Source organism: Corylus avellana, chromosome ca1 (assembly GCF_901000735.1).
Source record: "Corylus avellana chromosome ca1, CavTom2PMs-1.0".
NCBI lineage: Eukaryota > Viridiplantae > Streptophyta > Magnoliopsida > Fagales > Betulaceae > Corylus > Corylus avellana.
The window spans coordinates 50534581-50556491 of record NC_081541.1 but is presented as its reverse complement, the minus strand read 5'-3'; the positions used below and the strand labels follow the sequence as shown (position 1 = coordinate 50556491).

The window sequence follows — 21911 nt, the reverse complement described above, 5'->3', positions numbered from 1 at the left end:
TGGAGTTTGGACCAGATGAAGGTGCAAGCTGCAATTGGGTTGAAAAATGTGAGTCGAAGAAGAAGTCCTTACCTAACATACTCTCATAATTATTATGTTTGCTCACTTGTATTTGTTCTTATAAAAGGAACTATATGCTCTTCAATCCAAATGAACCAAAGAGGATCCCGTTCTTTAAAAAAAAGAAAATTGGTTTGAATTGTGAAACGAAAAAGTGTGAAGCCCATGTTTGGAAAGTTTTTTTTTTGTTTTGAATAGTTTTTAAAAAAATTTGAGATTAATGGGTTTAAAGTAGATCATTGGGCTGAGTAGCCCATTTTTATTATTACATAAGTTGAGAGATGGGCCTAGTAGTTAGGCCCAAGTAATTAATGGCCGACTCTATAGACTCTTTTGAGATGCCTGTAAAGACATGAAGGATTAACAATGGAGTTTAGTTTCATTTCTTCGTGAAGGAAGCTGACCACCTCGAATACCTCGTATCGTCCAACCAAAATTCCCTTCATTCCATTCGACCAATCTCTCCATCCTTCATTTCCACCGGAGCACTCTGCACGTCGCTCAGATCGTCACTAGAACCACCGGAGAAGCGCCGATCTCAAACGGCACACGTCGACGGAGATCCACGCACGGTCGGAGCCACCTAACCACCACACACAGCACTCCAGGTAACTTCTGATCAATAGCCCACTGCCGCACAATCAGCACCACACAAGGCACCGCAATCCTCCACCGTGACACGACACTGCACAGCGAAACCTCCCAAGATGGGAATCTGATTTCTGAAAATTTGTGTGTGATTTGTTGAATTACCTGAAATATATGTTTTTGTTGGTTCTTGTTGTAGATTTGGATCGTGGGTTGTTGAATTGGTTCGGTGATATATAGGGGGAAAGGGTGATCTGGGTTTTGTGTTTTTGATTTGATTGAGATCAATGGCAGCGTTTGTGCCTCCTGGGGCACCTAGGCCCAACAGTAATAGCAATAACCCATCGCAACATCCACCCCCTAATTACAATCCCAATTCACTCGCGGATAATATGAATAATTTGAATCTCAATCGGCCACCTTCGATGCCAAATTCGGGTCCTAGGCCTTCCCCTTTTGGTCAACCACCTAATTTCCCTTCATCAGCCCCGCTGCCCGGGGTTCCCAGTGGTTCCCCGCCATTCTCTAGGCCTGGCCCACCACCCGGTGCGCTCGCAAGACCTGCAGTGCCTCAATCAGGACTCCCACACTCCACATTGCCTCCCAATGTGGCCCCAGTAAGACCCACTGGGACACCCATTGGCCAGCCTTCACCTTATGGGTACAGAGCCCCTCCTGGGTCCATGCCATTGTCAATGGGCAGTAATGCACCACCCACTTCTGGGGCACGTCTTCCTGGTGCTTTCCCCCCATCTTCAGGTTTTCCGAGTGGTCCAGTTGTTTCAGCACCACCACCAGGTACTCGCCCTAGCACACCCTCTCCGCCTTTGACCACTGGTCCAGTTTTCCCTCATTCAAGTGCACCGAGTGGTTTCGTGAGTAATGGGCCACCAGCATTCAATTCAGGGTCCTCCCTGGGTGGCCCCCGGTTTCCTCCAGCTAGCAGTGCATCACAACCACCTGTTGGGCCTCCACCAACGATGGGTTTGGCTGGCGCTACCCCTCAAGCTCCAAGCATGCGTTCTCTTCTAGGTAGTCCAGCGATTGTTGCTCCACCAGGTACTCCTTTACAACCAACATCACCATTTTCAGCATCTGCTCAAGGAGCACTCCCACCTCCAGGCTCTTATGGGCCACCCACATGGCCAAGGCATCCCGGCCAGGTAATGAATATCTTTCATAGTACATTTTGCTTATTTTTTAAAGCTTAATTACTAGTAATGCATGAGGATCATATTGTTGGTTAACTGATTGAGATTGATATAAGCAATATGCACTGAACTGTTTTTTGGGTCCCTTCCTCTTATTTTATATGCAATGAAATTTTTGTTTCGAGTGTGTGTGGAAGCACTTATTAGAATTTTAAGTAGGAGAGTTGTAACACTATGCGGTAGCCTTAAAATCATCAAATAGAAAGTAGGTTATTTCTATGGAGTTTAAATATGCATATAGACAAAATGTTGCTGTTTGTTTAGGAGGTAAGTAAAACCTATAAAATGATCAAGAGTAAAACAAGTAAAATAGGTGAATCATAAGAATAAGAGGTCAAAGAAAGAGAACACTATGTCTTGGAAAATAAAGAAATAATATGCTGTGTAGTTTGGGTGGATTCTAAGGTAGCCAACTCTAGGTGGAACTTTATCATCTCCTGGAAACGAAATGCTCTGTAGTTTGACTAAGACAATTGAAAAAAGTTGCATTTTGCAACTTAATTCATTTTTTTCTTTTTCAATAATACAGAAATAACTGTGTACATGAATGTACTATAAGAAATCTTAACGTTTAATGTATAATGTCACATTTTGGGGATGCTGATAAGGCAACAGTTCAAATATAGTTCTTGAGTAGGTGTCTGTGAACTTGAGTGGCCACATTGACTGTTCCCGTTTTTAATGCATCAGTCTTACCTTCTTTCCTTCCCCTGATAAAAATCTTTGATATTGATATGAGTGATAAGTGAACATAAGAGGAGGGAATTTCTGAAGCAGACTGTGCACATGTTTATATTGCGGGTGATCCATATCTTAGGCACTTTGTCAAATTCAGGGTACTTATGTTGCATAAAAATGCCACACATCGGTAGTAAACACATTTTCTATGTTAATGATTTATGTTACTCATAAGAAATAAATATTGCACGAGTCCATATATACTATTTCCTTTCGGTCTGAATCGTCTGATCAGCACACTGGATTCTGAATTTTTGAATTGTGGTAGATGGCTCCACCTCCACCAATTCCTGGTTCTGTGCAACCACCTAGGATGTTTGGAATGCCACCACAACCTCTGCCAAATCAATCTATGACTGCCATACCTGCGATGGGTCAAACTGGAGCCCCTGTGGCAGGGACATCGAAGATTGATCCCAATCAAATTCCACGTCCCATTCCAAGTTCCTCTCCAATGGTGTATGAAACTCTTCAGGGCAATCAGGCTAATCCCCCTCCGGTATCTCTTTTTTCATCTTTTATTTTTAGTTGAAGAGAAGTATTTGATTTTATTTAAAACTTTCGACATTAAGCTATATTATCTTGTTAATTTTTTCCTTTAAATTGTGTGTTCTGCGAATTCACTTTTATTGTCATTGTTTATTTGGATGCTGCAAAGTAATTTAATTGACAGGTATACTTTTTGTTGTTTGCTAACTTTGTCCTTGTACTTTTGTCAAGCCTGCTACAAGTGATTATATTGTCAGAGACACGGGGAATTGCAGTCCACGTTACATGAGGTGCACCATCAGTCAGGTTGTGGTTAAGAATATAACAAGCATTGGTTGACAGTAGTCTTTATAATGATTTTGCAAAACTCATTGATGTTAATGTTTCACAATTCTTTGTATCCTGTTAATATCTGTTTATGATATGACAGATTCCGTGCACTGCTGACCTTTTGACAACATCGGGGATGCAGTTAGCCTTGTTGGTCCAACCTTTGGCCCTTCCTCATCCATCTGAGGAACCCATCCAAGTAATGCATGATTTCTTTCTTCTTTAATCCTTGCATACTTCACTTTTTGGTCATTAGAAATTTATGTAGTCTCACATTGTTTCTTTCTTGTAATCTTTTACTTTTTTATGAGTTAATTAGTCTATTGTCATGAATTCAGATCGGAAGCCTTTAACTGTAGTAATTGGATTTGATTCAGTGGAAAGATCCTGATTTGTGTAAAGACAAAACTTACCAAGCTGTTTGGTTCTTGGTTGTGTTAGGGTGTTGAAATTTCATTTACTGGTTAATTTATGTCAGTCTATACTGTGGGAAAAGGTCGTTTTGGCTTACATGGCGGTATTAAGGAGTTCCATCATTGCTGCCACAGACAACTTAAGTATTAGCCATTTTTATGTCAGATAAATGTATAGGTTATGTATCTAAATAATGTCATTTCTTGAAGAAAAAGGGTTTCTGTCACTTTTTTTAAACCTCTACCCAAAAAAAAAAAGACTTGGAAGGATAAAAGATGCTGGCATTGCATTTTGCCTTGGGCATGGGGACAATATGATTCGAATTTTGTCCTTTTTATGTTGTTTGGGAATCGGATGAGGATAAACTGGTTTTAATGGAGAGTGTTCTTGTTCTTGCAATTTTTGGATAGAATCATAGAATTAAGGTTTTTATCTAGCAAATAAAATATTTTTTCTAATGATAAAATAAATAAAGTTTGTACAAGATATACGACGTGAAAACACCTAAAATAAAAGCTATAGCATATTCCTACTGACTACAATAAGAACTCCTCGTGTTTTAGAAAAATTCTTAATGTTCTAATAATCGTGAGAAGGAAAAAAAATTGTGTTCAAGTTGGTTTATTTTTATTTATTTATTTTTTTCTTGTAGGATTTGTCAAGGTTAAAGTTAGAGAATTTCATGTACTTAATTGGCATGATGTTATTTAACTATTTCCTAAGGGATTTTGGCCCTTACTATACCTGCCTCCTTTGTGTGTATTTTCTTCATTTCAAATTTTGATGAGAATATAGGATTTGATTTCCCTGTTCTTTTTTCAGAATAACTATTATGAAAAAGAAGTTCATTTTTAATTCCTACAGAAAATGGTAGAAGATCAATAATATAGTTGTTTAATGTGAGGGATTGTATACAGTTGAAACATTTTGAATCTTTAGTGATGTGTTTTGTTGCTATAGGTTGTAGATTTTGGGGAAAGTGGTCCTGTTCGATGTTCTCGCTGCAAAGGCTACATAAACCCTTTCATGAAGTTCATTGATCAGGGAAGGCGGTTCATCTGTAACTTATGTGGTCAGTATAAACTGTCTCGTTATTTTTGTGTTATTTATCTAGTGATTGTTACCTTGGTTGTTTGTTGTGGAGATTGGACGTCTCACCATCTTCCCCACTCTCAAATTTAAGCATAGATAAAATGCTATGTAATGTGTATTACACATATGTATCACGGTTGTCAAGATTTTAGAATAGTTATAGGTATAGGAAATAACGCCTATATTTTAAATAAATCTCGGTATTCATTGGCATCAATAGCTTGTTGATTTGACTCTATTAATATAAGCTGGGGACTTTAAATTTCTTCTGCAGGCTATACTGATGAGACTCCTCGTGAGTACCACTGCAATCTTGGTCCAGATGGTAGGCGTAGGGATGCTGATGAAAGGCCTGAGCTGTGTAGAGGAACAGTTGAATTTGTTGCTACCAAGGAATACATGGTTAGTTAATTCATAGGATCTGCTATGTGAAACTAATTTTTTTGTCCCTTTTGACTGGTTATGTTCAGTTTGATGTGATCTGGGAAGTTCCCTTGCAATAATTAGCTTCTTGGGTGCTCACTACCAGGGAACATGTCTTTACTAACTATTTAAGATACATATTTAGAAGTCCACTCTATATCATATCTCTGATATCACGTAGAGTGAGCTAGGGAGGCATGTGTGGGCGCGCTGGTTGGATTCCTCGTGCTGTTTGTTGCGTGAGGCTAAAGATGGAGAGGTGGTTCTTCATGGAGGCTAAAACCTTTGTGCTCTCGGTGGTGGAAGGTGCATCAGTGTTGCGGTTGGAAGAAATGAGGGATTTCTCCGATGTGGTGTTTTTGAGTTCTTGTTGCACCGCATGGCTGGCTTTGACAGTGGAGGAGCTGATGGAGTCCCCAAAAGCCTAGGATTTCGTAAAAGGTTTTAGGGAGGGCTCGAAGGCAATCATCGTTTGGAGAGGGGGGAACAGTTTCGGTTGGTTCTTGCAGGTGGCAGTCTATGTTGTGGGGGCTCAGAGAGGGCTCATCTTGATCCCTGAGGGTTGGGAAGGGTGGGGTTGGTGTAGTTTTGCCGCCAAGTTGGGAAAGGTGTCGACATTTGTCGATGCTTTGGTTGGGGTTAGGCTTGGTATGTCCTCTCCAGTGGACAAGAAGCTTGGGAAGGAAGTTGGGTCAGGGTGGGGATTGGGTTCTATTTATGCTAGTGGGGATGGAAATTTCGGAGTAGTGGCTTCGTTGTCATTCGCAGAGGTGTTGAAATCAGTCCAACCAACTGTGCGGCTTGATGAACCGTTGGGTAAGGACCACTTTGCTGTTGAGTACTTGCTGGACAAGCCTCTTCTTGACGCTCTATAGGGTTCCACTTAGGGCTGACAATTTTGACACGACCTGCGAATCTGACACGAACACGACAATAATTTAACAGGTATTGGTTTTGGGCTTATCGAATTTTGATTAAGACCCGTTTAAATTCGTGTCTGGCGGGTCGACTCGCCGGGTAGACTCGAGTAAAGACTAAAGTGCCCTAAGACTAAGTTAACCCTAACCTTAGTTCACCTCTTCAATGTCTTCACTGAATCACTATTGCAGCAGCCCCCCCGGCCGCATGGCCCGCGCCTCTCTCTCCCTCTCGGCTCTCTCTCTCTCTCTCTCATTGCTGCGCTGCGCCTCTTCTCCCTCTGGTGGACGAAGTCTGCGCCTCTTTCTCCCTCTGGCAGTCACGCTTGGCCTCCTCACCGTTAGCCGCACCTCTCTCTCTCTCTACACTCTCTGGTATGGCGGTATGTCTTTGACTCTCTCAAGTCAAATTAAAACACAGATTTTGCTGCTCACTATGAAACCAAATGACCAATAAAAACAATTCCTAGACATGTTTTCTGTCTTTTATGCTTTTTTTGTTCTCAAGTCAAAGACTACCAAACAACTATAAACACAAAATACTCCTCAAAACACCTAATATTTTCATAAATTTGGTATGTTTCTTTGGTTTTTCCCCTCATAAATAGAAACCAAATGACCAATAAAAACTATGATAAAATTTCTTTGGTATGTCGGGTCGTGTTACCTGCTTAGAACACAGGTCGTGTCGGGTCATGTCGGATCGTGTCTACCCGATATGACCCGATTATTTTAAACAGGTTAATTGGGCCGTGTCAGGTTACCTGGATATTTTCCGTGTTATAATCGTGTCAGACCCGCTAACCCGTTTAGCTAAACGGGTTGTGTTCGTGTATAGGGTAAATGTGTTGCCGGTCCTAATGGGTTGTAATCGTGTCTACCCTTTTATCTGTTTTGCTAGCCCTAACTACTTGAGGTAAGGTAGCTTTTAAGGGAAGCTGATTTCTCTTCTTTGGGTGTGGAAGAGTCATATGGTGAGTATTACAATTGAGATGGACAGGGTTTTGTTGAATATTAATGATGGGTTGGAGAAGCTTGGCTGGGTCAGAAGCCCAAGAAGGTTAGGCGTAAGAAGGGGGGGAAGACATAGGCTTTCAAGTGTAAACCAAGGCCCAAATGGGAATCTAAACCCACTTCTCTTTTGGGTTTTGAGGAGGAGCTTGGGTTATTGTCGGGCTTGGATCCTAGCTCGCCTTTCACTAGCTCTGTTGTGTTGGAGACATTGCCTGAGGTGGATTTGGTCTCGGCGGCTATTTCTGGTGACGTTTGGCTTGTTGGGCCGCCACCGGCTATGCCAAAGGGAACTGATGAGCCCGTAGATTAGCCCATGCAGGAGGTTGTATTCATCCCGGCGACCGCGAATCTTGATGTACAACAGCCTGGGTGTGCTTCAGTGAGGACAAATGACGCTAGTGGTCTATCTTTGCTCTTGCCGAATGCCAAGTTCACAACCTAGAACTCGTTGGAGGGTGTCCTCCCATTGGCTGTCAGTGCTGATGTCCGACAAGTTGGGTCTCCTTTGACAAGGACCACAACTCAGTCTTCTTCGTTCAGGGGGTCTCCTTTGTGTGCTGGATCTTTTGAGGTGATCTGGTCGTTGTTTGAGTTTGGGGATCCCTTTTTGTCCTCTATGGTGCTCGACAACGGGGAGGAGCTGGGTATGCAAGATTATGTGGGGAAGGGTAATCTTGATCCCATCATCGTGCCTACTGGGTTGCATTCAGATTTGGTTTTGTCTCAAGAGTGTGCTATTCTTCGCGATGGGGAATGTAGAGATGTTGCGTTGTGCCTTGTGGATGAGATTGGTAGGGATGGAGAAGACAATATTATATCTCCATTGGGTGCCTATTTACCCGTCTCGGTGGGTGAACCGGGTCACACTAATTGGGTTGTGCAGTGTGAAGGCAATTTATCCCATTGTGGGGATCTCTTGTGAGGGTCATAAGCTTCAGCTGTTGGCCCTATTGACTTTTCTTGAAGAGGAACGCTAGATCGAGGCAACAATTGCCCTTTCAGGACATGGTTCAAGAACTAGAAGAAAGTTAAAAAATCTGGCGTGCTCAGTCAACTATGATGCTAGAGGTGAGTGCTCTAGTTGTGGTAAAGGCAAGGTGAGGGTTCCTCTAGTGTTTTTATGAAGCCAAGGATTCTTTTTTGGAATGTGAGAGGGTTGAACATGGGGAGAAAATGTCTGAGAGTTAGAAACTTGCTTGGAGATTGGAAGGTGGATATTTATTGTTTTCAAGAAACCAAGCTTGATGCTATGTTGCACAGAATTGTGCGCAGGTAATGGAGCTGTAGTCATGTGGATTGGCATTGTTTGGATTAGAGTGGGGCTTCAGGGTGTATCCTCATAATGTGGGATAAAAGGGTGCTGGAGAAGGTAGCTGAGTGTGTGGGGGAATTTACTTGGCTGTTTCCTTCTGGAATGTCAATGATCATTCTGCTTGGTCTTTTGTGGGTGTTTATGGCCTTAATTTTGATAGGGATATAAGGCTTCTATGGGATGATCTAGCCGGAGTGCTCAGTTGGTGGAATTTGCCTTGGTGTATTAAGGGTGATTTTAATGTCACTCGCTTCCCCAGTGAAAGGATGAATGTGGCTCAGTTATGTTTTGCCATGATGGAGTTACTTGACATGAATTATGATCAGGTGTGAAAGGTTGTGACAACAATGGTTAGGGATAAGGCGCTGGTTTGTTCTCCGATCTCTGAGAGAGGATTGGGTATCATGGATTTGATGGTGTTTAATCGTGCTCTCTTAGGCAAATGGTTGTTGCACTATGGGCGTGAGAGAGAGGCGGTGGAAAAGAAATATGGCAATCTTTGGGGAGGTTTGTGCTCTCTAAAGCCTTTAGGAGCCTTTGGGGTGGAGTTGTGGAAGAATATCAAGAAAGGGTAGGAACAATTTTCCAGTTGTACTACATTTCAGGTGGGAGATAGTACAAGGACCAGCTTTTGACATGACCAGTGGTGTGGGGAAGCGGCTCTAAAGGTAGCTTTTCCAGTTTTATTTGGTCTCGCTTGTTTGAAGGACGCCTCTATCGTGGATAATTTGGAGCTTATGGGCGGCTCCAACCAGTGGAATGTGAGCTTTGCAAGAGCAGTGCAAGACTGAGTGGTGGGCGTCTTTGCTTCTTTGTACCAAGTGTTACATCAAGTTAAAGTTAGGAGAGGACGTGAAGATGAGCTGTGGTGGGCTTCTTCCAAAACAGGATTGTTCAAGGTCAAGTCCTTCTATTGCTATGTGGATTCTCCTACAAGTAGCCATTTATGTGTTGACTGCGGTCTGTCTTATGATGGGTGTCTTCCTATTGTGTTTTTTTAGGGTGAGACATGAGAGGAACTTAATATTTGCTAGAAGCATTTGGTATCTCACTGTATGTTAATTATTTATCTTAAAAAATAAAAAATAAAATAAGAAAACAAAGTTGCAAAATATTGTTGTGTGCAGTTTGTAGCTGAACAGCTTTGCAACGCCTATGGATAATATTTTTGGCGGTGTGTAACTTAAAAAGTTATGTTAATGCATTTCATAACTTATCACAAAAAAAGGAAAAGTTATGTGAATGAATCATTTTCTTTTGCTGCTTTTCCTTATATATAACCTAATGTTTCTTAATAAAGTTACACTTTTTTTGGTCACCCAAACAGCATCTTATCATCACACAAATGATATGAATGTTTTGTTGTGTCATAGGCTGTGACCTGAGAGTAGTTCAATATAATATAGTTGTGAAATGATTCTTTTTTTCTTAGTCTTATCCACAGTTGTTTCTCCTGTTATTGTTTTCTCTGGGTTGATGGACCAAGTAAATTTACCTTCAATTGCCTTATTTCAGGTGCGTGATCCCATGCCAGCTGTTTATTTCTTCCTCATCGATGTATCCATGAATGCCATACAAACTGGTGCAACTGCTGCAGCTTGCAGTGCAATCAGTCAAGTTATTTCTGATCTTCCTGTAAGTTTGTCTATTTGCATATGAGTATCTTATTTGATTGTGCCTGTTTACAAAAAGATACTCTTTATTGTTTTTTTCCTGAAAGTTTTTACTGATGTATTGATGGTTGTATTATTGCAGGAAGGTCCTCAGACAATGGTTGGAGTTGCAACATTTGACTCCACTATCCATTTTTACAATTTGAAACGTGCGCTGCAGCAGGTTACTGTTAGTTGCAATAATTTTGCCTTTCTCAAAAATTCTAAGAACTTCATTCACATTAAAATTTAAGATATCAGTTTTTTTTGGGTCATAAGAATATGCATGAACTATTTTGTTTTGTTTTTTTTTTTTTGGGATGAAAGTGGGCTAATTAATTTAATAAGTAATCGAATTTCATTAAAACGTAAAGAGGCACTGTCATAAGAATATGCATGAACTATTTTGTTTTGTTTTTTTTTTTTTTTTGGGGGGGGGGGGCGGTGTGGATGAAAGTGGGCTAATTAATTTAATAAGTAATCGAATTTCATTAAAATGTAAAGAGGCACTACTAAGTTCACACGAGGCACTCTGATTTCACTCTTCAACATATGTTTGCAGCCATTAATGCTCATTGTTCCTGATGTACAAGATGTTTATACTCCTCTACAAAGTGATGTTGTTGTTCAGCTTTCTGAGGTGAGTTTAAACTGTGAAATCTTCTCTTTTAATGGTTTTTGTGGTTCTGATAAAATGTTGATCTCTAGCACTTTCATTTAATTTTTTGTCAATTTAACGAATTTTGAAATTCCATTTTTCATATTTAGTGCCGACAACATTTAGAGCTATTGCTGGAAAGCATTCCAACCATGTTTCAGAATAACCGAACTCCTGAATCAGCCTTTGGCGCTGCAGTCCAGGTATGCCCTTCTATTCCAGGCAATTATGTCCGTTCATGGTGCATGTTTTATGCCTTTCCAATTGATAGTATCAAACTTTTTGAACATGCTTAGGAATTGTATCATGATTAAGAACCCCAGTTTTGGCTTTGAGTGGCCATGATAAATGTATTCAACAAGTCTTCTTGTAAACCATTTTTCATCACATTAATACATAATGTGTTCGATTTTGAGGGTCTACCACACATTTTATTATTGCTCTCTTCTCTCTCTCGCCTGTGTCGGAGCGTGAGGGGCGCGTGAGAGCTGTTTTGTGCTAGAGTTAGGCTGTATCATGGCTGGTTCGAGGAGGTGGTCAGTGGAGTCAAAGGAGTTTGAGGTTTTGATTAAGGTGGGGGCAGCTGGGGTAAGGATTTTTGAGAGGAGTAATAGATTCAAAAGGTCCATTTTCATGAAAAAGGACGAATTAGTGTGGATGGTGAGAATAGGTGAGGCACTGGTGGCTGTGGACAATTCAGAAGTTTTTTGGGATCAGTCTAGAGCTGGGTATCCTAGAATAATAGCTCAGAAATGTTCAAACAAGCATGGATGTTTTCTGACAGTGGAGGAATTTGATGGAAGAAGGAGGTGTGGCTCAATCATCATTCCTGAAGGACGTCGTGGGTTTGGGTGGGATCGTTTTGTCGAAGAAATGCGAGTGGCAAACTCGGCTCTCTGTGACTCTCGAGGGGTAAGTGAACACCGAGTGTTCAGGGAAGACGAGAGATAAGGAGGTGAAGGAAAGAAGGAGCTATGCGGAAACACTGAGAATGCCATCGAAGTCAACCAAGGATCGCTGCAATTCTTTCCAAGAACCGAAGAACAGGGTGACTAGGGGGCCGAAAGATAACTCTGAGCACAGGAAACAGCAAGCTCAAGATTATGGCAGCAAAGGGGTGTTTCTGTCAGAGACCCATGTTTTGACGTCAGCTTTTGGTGCTTCTGGTGTGGGTCCGACGAAGCTGCCCTTGCCGGCGAGGTCTGATTCAGGTCCGGTAGAGGATGGTAGGCACAGCGTGAAGAATGGAGGATGCATGGGGGCGCCGATAGGAGCTCAGGCGAGGCGCAACTCATTGCTGGCAGGGCAGAAGGCGTCGACGTCAGCTTCTGGGCACTTGAAGTGACGGGAGGGAGTGGTGAACCATGCTGGGCAGACCTACTCTGCTGTACATCTCGAGCTCCTCAACGTTAAGGAGACTTTGAGTAGTCTGAAACGAGAATGTGACGTGGGATTGAGAAAACTTGACAGAGTATTCAAGCAGTTGGAGGGCAATGGGCTTGGGCAGGGAGATAAGAAGAATGTAGGCCAGCAAAGAGCAGTTTGGAAAGAAAAGGAAAAGAGTGGGCTGAGCTCAAAGCCCAACAGTAAGATGAAGGTGAAAAAAAGAGCAGTTTTTAAGCCCAAAGGACAGCTGGGCTCAGGCGTGGGTTGCTTCAGTAGAGGTGGACCGAATATTTGTCTCTCAGCTGAGGTGGCACTCAGGGAGGAGGCTGAGAAAAAATCGTTGGAGCTCAAACCCCACGTGGTACAACCGGAGAACTCGTCATTGCTGGTCGAGAAGGTGGGTGGGAGGGCTGGATCAGCGGACAGGGGTATACTGACAGAGGTATTCGGCACGTCTGCACGGGATGGCGATGGGTTTATGGTCGGTGAAAAGCCAAGCAACAGAGTCTCCACTTTTCCGGTGAAGGCTCAGCCTACCGGAAAGGGAAAGGTTTTGTTGACTTATACGAGAAGGTATTTTGGGCAAAAAAAATGGGACGATGCGTCGGTAGACACGTTTGCGGCTTGTGGGCAGGGAAAAGGGGTTATGGGGTCGAGGCCGGAATCAACCCAGAGGGTGCCGGAGATGCAAGTCTAGCCGGAAAATGCACAGAGCTCGTCGATTGTTCTATGGAGACCGGAATCAGTCCAGAGGGTGCCGGAGAAGCTGGGGAAAGTATTGCGACTTATGGGCAGGGAAAGGGGATACTGGGGTCAAGGCCGGAATCAGTCCAGAGGGTGTCGGAGACGCAATCACAGCCGGAAAACACCCAGAGCCCGCCGATGTGTACTGTGGAGACCAGAGATGGGGGGACAGGTATGGGTGTGGGTACTGATTAGTTCCTGGTGGAGATACACTCTCGTCGGAATAAAAGGATGGTAGTGGGGAGCTGTTTGCAGGAATTCTGTTGGGGGGAGGCTAGCAGTATGAGTCCGCAGTTTCTGGAGGGAGAAAAAGGAGTGGAGTGTATGCCGGCAGTGGAGCCTTTCGGGCCTGGCTCTAGTTTGGAAGAGGAAAGTATCTCAGATTCTGATGGGTTGGAGGATTTAGGGCCAGGGTTGATGTCGTCCAATTGGGTAGTTAATAATTGCCTCAAATTCTGCCCTAAAATTGGTATTACTGATGAAGGGAAGAAAGGGGAGTTGGAGTTTTTGTTCAACTCTATTGAAGCTTCTAGGAATCAGGGTGTTGCTGATTTGGGAGGAATCTCTGCCTATGTTCCAGCCCCAACAGGATTAAAGGAGTTCATGGATGGTGAGAGGGGCACGTTGGTGGATCATGAAGTTTAACATAGTTGCATGGAATGTGAGAGGGTTGAATGCCCTCAAAAAAAGGTTGCATATTAGGGGTCTATTGAAAGAGTGGAAAGTAGATGTAGTGTGTTTGATTGAGACAAAGATGGAGGTTATTTCCAGAGAGGTGGTTCATAGTCTTTGGGGAGGCCAACATGTGGGGTGGAAGTTCAAAGGGTCGAATGGCTTGTCGGGGGGGATGTTATTGATGTGGGATAGGAGGGTGGTGAAGTGTAAGGAGGAGTGTGTGGGGTATTTTTCATTGGCTTGCTCTTTTCAAAATGTGGAGGACAATTGGGAGTGGGCTTTTGGGGGGGTGTATGGTCCGAATGAGGATGGGGAGAGAAGGGCTCTTTGGGAAGAGTTGGCTGGTTTGATGAATGTGTGGGAGGTTCCTTGGTGCCTTGGAGGGGATTTTAATATCGTTCAGTTCCCTAGTGAGCGCGCCAGTGCTTCTTTCTATTCCACTAGCATGATGGATTTCTCGGATTTCATCTCAGAGAACAATTTGGTGGACATGCCCTTGATGGGGGGTCAATTTACGTGGTCTAATAATCAAGAAAATGAGAGCTGGTCTAGAATTGACCGCTTCTTGATTTCCTCGGATTGGGAAGATCACTACCCTGCAGTGTCACAAAGAAGACTTCAGCGCTTGATTTCCGATCACTTCCCTTTATTATTGGATTGTGGGGCCCCTTGTGGAGGTAATAAGAGTTTTAAATTTCAAAATATGTGGCTCAAAGCTGAAGGTTTTGTTGATAAGGTTAGTTCTTGGTGGGGATCTTATTCGGTTGAGGGTCTACCTAGCTTTGTGCTTGCTAAGAAATTGAAATCTCTCAAATTGGATTTGAAAAAGTGGAATGAAGAGGTGTTTGGGGACATTGGGAGAAAGAAAAAGGAGCTGTTGGGAGGTATTCAGGAGTTGGATGAGTTGGCAGAGGTAAGAGGGCTAGCCCAGGAAGAGAAGGTCCGAAAGGCGGATATGGTGAAAGAATTGGAGAACACCTTGCTTTGTGAAGAAATTCATTGGCGTCAAAAATCGAGAACTTTGTGGCTCAAGGAGGGGGACCGCAATACTCGTTTTTTTCACAAGATGGCTAACTCTCACCGTAGGTTCAATCGTGTGGAAGAGTTGCGTATTAATGGTGTACTTTCCAATGATCCAGTTGAGGTAAAAGCTCACATTGTGAGTTATTATCAAAGCTTATATTCGGAACAAAGTTCGTGGCGCCCTAAAATGGACAACCAGCCTTTTTTGTCCATAGATGAGGAGGATAATAGGTGGTTAGAAAGAGAATTTGAGGAAAAGGAAGTTTGGGAGGTGGTTAAAGGCATGGATGGTGATAAGGCTCCGGGTCCGGATGGCTTCTCCATGGCTTTTTTTCAAGCCTGTTGGGGTGTTGTCAAACATGATGTTATGGCGGTTTTTGCCGAGTTCCATCGTAGACGACAGTTGGTGAAGAGCCTGAATGCAACTTTTATTTCCTTGATCCCAAAAAAGGCAGATGCGGTGGAAATGAAGGACTTTCGGCCCATTAGCTTGGTGGGAGGGATGTACAAAATTGTTTCTAAGGTTCTTGCAACAAGGATGAAAACTGTGTTGGGTAAGATCATATCATACTCTCAAAATGCTTTTATTGGGGGTCGCCAAATCCTAGATTCTGTTCTTATTGCAAATGAAAGTGTGGATAGTCGCATGAAGTCAGGGGTGCCAGGTGTTCTTTGCAAATTAGATTTGGAGAAGGCCTACGACCATGTGAATTGGGACTTTGTGTTGTATTTGTTGCATAGGTGCGGGTTTGGTGAGAGGTGGAGGGCGTGGATTGAGTGGTGTATTACATCGGTAAGATTTTCCATTCTTGTGAATGGTTCTCCGGAAGGCTTCTTCAATAGCTCGAGGGGAATTCGGCAAGGGGACCCTCTTTCTCCGTTACTTTTTGTGCTTGTTATGGAGGCTTTGAGTAAGATGGTGAATGTATCGGTTGACCAAGGTTTTTTGACTGGTTTCTCGGTGGGAAATAGGGTGTTATCGGAGTTAGTGGTTTCTCACTCGTTATTTGCTGATGACACTTTGATCTTTTGTGAAGATTCCATCGAGCAAATCCGGTATGTGCGTCTCATTCTCTTATGTTTTGAAGCTGTTTCGGGTTTGAGAGTGAACCTTGGTAAATCTAAAATTGTGGCTATTGGTGAGGTGGAGAACATAGGGGTTTTAGCTAATATCCTTGGATGTAGTGTTTCCAATTTGCCGATGAAGTATTTGGGTCTCCCTCTTGGGGCGGGGCATAAGGATAAGGCTGTGTGGAATGATGTGATCGAAAAAATGGAGCGTCAGATGGCAGGTTGGAAGAGAATGTATCTCTCTAAAGGAGGTCGTATAACTCTCATTAAGAGTACGCTCTCTAATCTTCCGACTTACTTTATGTCTTTGTTTCCGATTCCTATGAGTGTAGCTAAAAGACTTGAAAAAATTCAAAGAGATTTCTTATGGGGAGGGATGGGAGACGAGCCCAAGCTACATCTTGTAAATTGGAATCAAGTTTGTCGTCCCCTTCGGTACGGCGGGCTTGGCATTCGTAAGTTGCATCAGTTTAATCAAGCTTTACTGGGTAAATGGCTTTGGAGATATGCTAATGAGAGTGAGGCTTTATGGTATAAGATTATCAAAGCTAAATATGAAGAGCAGGAGGGTGGTTGGTGCACAAAGGAGGTTTCGGGTTCCCATGGTGTGGGCTTATGGAAGCACATTCGTCAAGGTTGGAATTTTTTTGCCAAAGGTATTCGGTATGAGGTGGGGGAGGGTTCAAAAGTTCGCTTTTGGCAGAACATTTGGTGTGGGGACTCCTCTTTGAAGCATGCTTTCCCGTCTCTGTTCAGCATAGCCAGACACAAAGAAGCTTGGGTGAAGGATAACTTTATTTGGAGGAATGGGGTTGTTGAATGGAATGTCACTTTTGTGCGGTCAGTTCAGGATTGGGAGATGGATTTGATTTCTTCTTTCTTTGACCGGTTGTACTCGCACAAGATATCCATAGGCTCTATGGATTGTATTAGATGGTCTTCGTCTAAGAAAGGCAATTTCGAGGTTAAGTCTCTCTTCAAGGCTATGTGCAAATGTGACCATGAGGTTTTCCCTTGAAAGAGCATTTGGCGTACTAAGGTCCCTTTGCGAGTGGCTTTCTTTGGGTGGACCGCGGCCTTAGGCAAAATTTTGACTCACGACAACCTGAGGAAGAGAAACCTAGTGGTAGTTGAATGGTGTTGTATGTGCAAAAAGAATGGAGAGTCGGTTGATCATCTTCTTCTCCACTGCGAGATTGCAAGTGTCCTTTGGCATACTATTTTTAATCGGTTTGGGCTGCTTGGGTCATGCCTTGCAAGGTGAGGGGCTTGTTCGATGGTTGGTGGTCGGGAGGTCGTTCCCGAAGCGCGGTAGTGTGGAAGATGATTCCTTTGTGTCTTATGTGGTGTATTTGGAATGAAAGGAATGCTAGATGCTTTGAGGACTCCACTAGGACTATAGAGGAATTGACTCATTTTTTCTTCTTTACTTTGTATTCCTAGACGGCCGCTTGGCTAGCTCCTATAGGGATTAGCTTCTCTGATTTCCTTTTTCATTTTTCTCCCTCTTAGGCGCTCTCTTTTATACTTCCCGTGTATGTGGGTTGCGCCCCTCTGCGCTCTTTTATATCATATTTACTTATCAAAAAAAAAAAAGGAGCCTAGCGATGGTGACCCACTTCTTGTCATACTTGGTGTGGGCTTTGAATATGATTTGGTCCGGCATGAACTGTCAATGCTCCATATCCGGCGTGAACTTCCAATGTTCTTGTTGTCACCATTACATGAATATTTGTGTTAATTAAGTGACTTGATTGATGGGTTTTGCCTTATTAGCTTAGATGGACTCCTCAAATAAAAGCTAAATTTGAGGAGAAAAATTCACTTTATCAAATTTAGAGAGCCATATTTCAAAGGAATCAAACATCAAACTCCTTATACTTTCTCTACTTTAGTTAAATATTATTATTTTATTAGTTTTAAACCAATCAGGAGAGAGGAGAGTAAAGAATAATCTTAAAAAATTATATAATTTTACCTTTTTGGCTCTTGGAATGTAGGAAGCATGTCTTGCAAAAGTTAAATATAAAGTGGAAAAGAGAACTTGTTAAATGGATGTTTTCATGAGTTTTGTTAAATTTGTAAGAAAAAGCTACATTTAAAAGAGTCCATTGCGAATGCTCTTATGGATTATCATTTCAGGATTTAGTTCAAGAAATGCCCTCTCTTGCTTCTGTAGAGACACATTGTACTGTTGGATATCATTTCTTTTGACGTGAAATTTTGTGAGCCGGTGCATTTCATTAAGTTGTGTTAGCAATTTCAGTTTTCTATTAACAGCTTAAATTTATGGTGATGGAATTGTACTGTCAGTTGTGTTAGCAGTTTCAGTTTTAGCATTTCATTAACTTTGGAAATCACGTTTTTTACTGCATATCATCGATAATCAAATCCAAAATCAGTTCTTAAATATTTTTTTGATAAATAATAATGCATTAAAAGAGCGCAGAGGGGCGCAACCCAAGTGGTCTAGTATTGTGTTTCTTTTTCTTACTTTCGTGTCTGATGGAAATTAGTTTTGATCTTAATTGTCCCATACATTTTCAAGTATGCTACTCACTCAGAGGAGGAACTAGTACTGGACATCAAAAGTGCCACTCACTCAGTGGAGGAACTGATTCTTGAATCCAATGCCACTCTTCCCATTCAAAAGGTTGTTGAGAATGCATGGTGTTGGACAATGAGGCATTGTACGATATTTGTTAATGTTAAAAATAAATAAAGAACGAAAAAAATTCCGTAAGAATGTAAATTAGAATTATATTTTAAGGGTATTTTAAGAAATTTGATTACAATATGATTCCATTCACTAGTGTATTGCATTCCAATGTTACAACCAAACTAATGAGTAGTAGCCATTCCATTCTATCTTACATTTCCAATAATAGCTATTCCTTTACCTAATGAAATAGTCATTTTGTATACCAAGCGTGCCCTAAGGGGTTAGCATGTGTGAATAGAAAACCGGGACATAGATTCGGTGCAAGTTATCAATGAAAAAACAAGCAAGGATCGTGTGACACGATCAGTGAACAAGTATGAACGGTACAACATGAATCTCAGAGGGAGTCCAGTTGTCAATAAGACTTGCGAGTTCAATAAGCCTCAGTTGAGAAGGTGGAAGGCTGTTTGGTTGGTTGGAAGCGGTTGTACTTGTCTAAAGGGGGTAGGAATGCCTTAATCAAGAGCACTTTATCTAATTTGCCTACCTACTTCTTATCTTTATTTCCCCTCCCGGCTAGTGTTGCCAATCAAAATGGGAAGTTGTAGCGGGATTTTTTGTAGGGAGGTATGGGTGAAGAGACCAAATTCCACCTGATGAGATGGCCCAATATATATATATTGTGTTTGATTGATTTATTGTGATAATCTGATAAATCTAGTTAGTTAGACTTTTCATACTAGATCAAAACAAAATCATGAAGGGATGAAACAGATGAGTCAAAACTGTATTTCCAAGACCACTCTTGCAAAGCCTATATCCAAATATACCAATAAAATCAAGATCCTGCAGAATTTCAAATATTTGGGGGATTAACAAATCTATAGATGCATGAAAATCAGCAAGGTGACAGAAAATTTATCAAAGTGATAATTGTTTCTTTTATTGCATAAAACAGTTTATGTTGTCCATTTGACCAATGTTTTCGACTTATCTCACCAATAAAAGTTGATAAAAATGGTTTGAAACTTCTCAAAAACTTTATTTCTCTATCATCAGTTAGGTTTAGGATTTTAGAGAAGTTTCAAACCATTTTTTGGTCCTCACTTCACCTACCTTCAAGATTATCCCAAATTATTAATAGTAATAAGTAATTTATGCACATTAAATAGAACTAAGATGCTATGCATCAACTTGGGTGCTAGAACTCAATGATTTTATGCAGTTATACCCCCACACACACCCGCACCCACTAATATAATATCATATTGTGAGTTACGTAATCTTGAAAAAAAAAAAAAAAAACAGTACCTAGCTGGATAACCAAGAGGTAACTTTTGCGAAATAGAAACCAAAGCTGCCAACAAAGTAGCTTGCCCATGCAAGGAATCGAGCTCAAATTGCAAATTACTTCCCTACAGATAACATAAAAGAACCAATTAATTAAACATGCTTTGTGCACAAAAGAAGCGTACTAAAGAAAATTAGCATCCAAAGAACCAAAAATAAATCAAAAGCTTTTGATACAACACACACACAACAATTCAAAGGTGGTAGGAGTGGCACGACACCTATTAAAGAATAAATTGAGGACGATTAATTATTAAAAAAATAGAAAAATAGAGAAAAGAGAGAGAGAGAGAGAGAGAGAGAGAAACCTAAGATTTCCCAGAAATGTGAAATGAATACTGATAAATGTGCAAGCAAGAAAGAGCAATTTGTAAGAGACTATTCACCTTAACAGGAATCTAAAAGAAAAAGAACTTGGAACATTAGGTTCAGTTACAGATGGAATACCAATAATTTCATTAAAATAAGGTACTTATCTATCAGCAATTTATGCCTAACAGTTAGACCTATGGCTTTTTTTTTTTTTTTGTTTTTTTGATAAGTTAGACCTATGGCTTTAATTAGAGCCACAAGACAAAAGGGTAGGATCGAGAGCAAACGGATTCAACTAAGCTTCACAAATGAACTGGCTATTTAAAATGAGACTACTAGTCATGGAACACACTCCAGTTTCACCAATATAGCACCATTTTTCTGCATGTGATTGCATCTCCCAATCTTATTGCTTGGGAATGAAATTCTTGAATTCATAAACTGATAAATTTGAGACCACATCTTTCCCTCCCTACTTCGTATTGCCCATCAGTCCCAAGACAATTACTATTCAACTAATCCTTACCTTACTCCCCTTCTTCAGACAGTGGCAACATTACTTGAACTGAATTCAGCTACAACAAACAACTTAAAACAAGATGACAGCAATAGAGTACTACAGCAGAACCAAATGATGAAATACTAACCCCCCTCCCCCATGTACTAGAATTGCAACCCTTTTCCGCATTTTTTTAATAAAATATTTACACACCCCCTTTTCCACATTTTTAATCAATTATTTATCAAAAGGAGAGTATAGAGAAGAAAAAAAAAAAACCCTCAAGAGAATATGTTGATGAAGCAGCAATCCAATGAACAACCACAAGGAAAAGCTACTAAGAGGAGTGACCAATAATGTTGGGCTCAGGAACAGATTAAAAACATTATGCCTTGTAGGGAATATTGTTCAGCAAAAAATAGTTGGATATACAAATTACATGTTGCTAAACTCATCAAAGTGGGTAAACTTGATTAGGCTTTATGACTAGTGACAAAGAGTTCAAAAAGGATAACCAAAACAGGATAAAAGAAATATTATTATAAAAGTCAGATAAGAAAAAAGGATAAAAGGAATAGAGCTAAAAGAAACCAGATAACTACCTTTTTGTAGTCTAAATATTATAGAAGTCCATATATATAATCAAAACAAGGATAAACAAACAAATGGATAATAAAATAGAAAGTAGAAAGACAAAAATATTTCCCATATAATTTATCAAATATACCTTTTCAAAAGAAACATTCTCTCTTAGAGCAGTTAGCGTGGTCACCCCATAAGAAATCAAACCACCAACACAGGTGGGATCAACCTCAGCCAATGCACGCAATGTCAAAGCAGCCTCAATGCGTACCTAACCATAAATGTATTTAATGTTCAGCAAACTCAGATCAAAGAGCAACCAGATGAGTTAGAATGATGCCATCTAAAGTACTTATCAAAAAAAAAAAATGATGCCATCTAAAGTATAAATAAAATATCGTGTGATTGCCATGCACCATAATGTCTCAACATCAATGCCATTGGTAGGTAACTTCATAAACGGCAGATAGACAAAATAACATTCTAACTCATTATATCAAAACCTATTACAATTTGAAGCTGATCAGTAACAGGAGAAAAGAAGATGAAGAGAAAACAAGGAAATAAAAAATCCAAACATTCAATCTCTTTTGAAGCTACATATAAAAATAAATAAACATAATCAAATATTATGAAGAGCAGAAAATTTCACTCTCTTCATACAAATATAGGAAATGCTATATGCTCTCTTAGTGTTCTTCTGATCCTA

General features: G+C 41.1%; 1 protein-coding gene across 1 annotated transcript in view; it reads left to right on the top strand.

The window, feature by feature from the left end:
* Nucleotides 1–431: 431 nt before the first annotated feature.
* Nucleotides 432–21911, top strand: part of LOC132181811 (protein transport protein SEC24 C-like) — a 37737-nt gene continuing 16257 nt past the window's right edge. The window contains exons 1-11 of the mRNA XM_059595044.1: nucleotides 432–668; nucleotides 848–1811; nucleotides 2866–3096; nucleotides 3318–3392; nucleotides 3517–3615; nucleotides 4791–4902; nucleotides 5197–5324; nucleotides 10104–10223; nucleotides 10344–10424; nucleotides 10803–10880; nucleotides 11009–11101. Coding sequence (XP_059451027.1) covers nucleotides 936–1811; nucleotides 2866–3096; nucleotides 3318–3392; nucleotides 3517–3615; nucleotides 4791–4902; nucleotides 5197–5324; nucleotides 10104–10223; nucleotides 10344–10424; nucleotides 10803–10880; nucleotides 11009–11101 — 1893 coding nt within the window. The 5' untranslated portion in view covers nucleotides 432–668; nucleotides 848–935. The remainder of the gene's footprint in view (nucleotides 669–847; nucleotides 1812–2865; nucleotides 3097–3317; nucleotides 3393–3516; nucleotides 3616–4790; nucleotides 4903–5196; nucleotides 5325–10103; nucleotides 10224–10343; nucleotides 10425–10802; nucleotides 10881–11008; nucleotides 11102–21911) is intronic.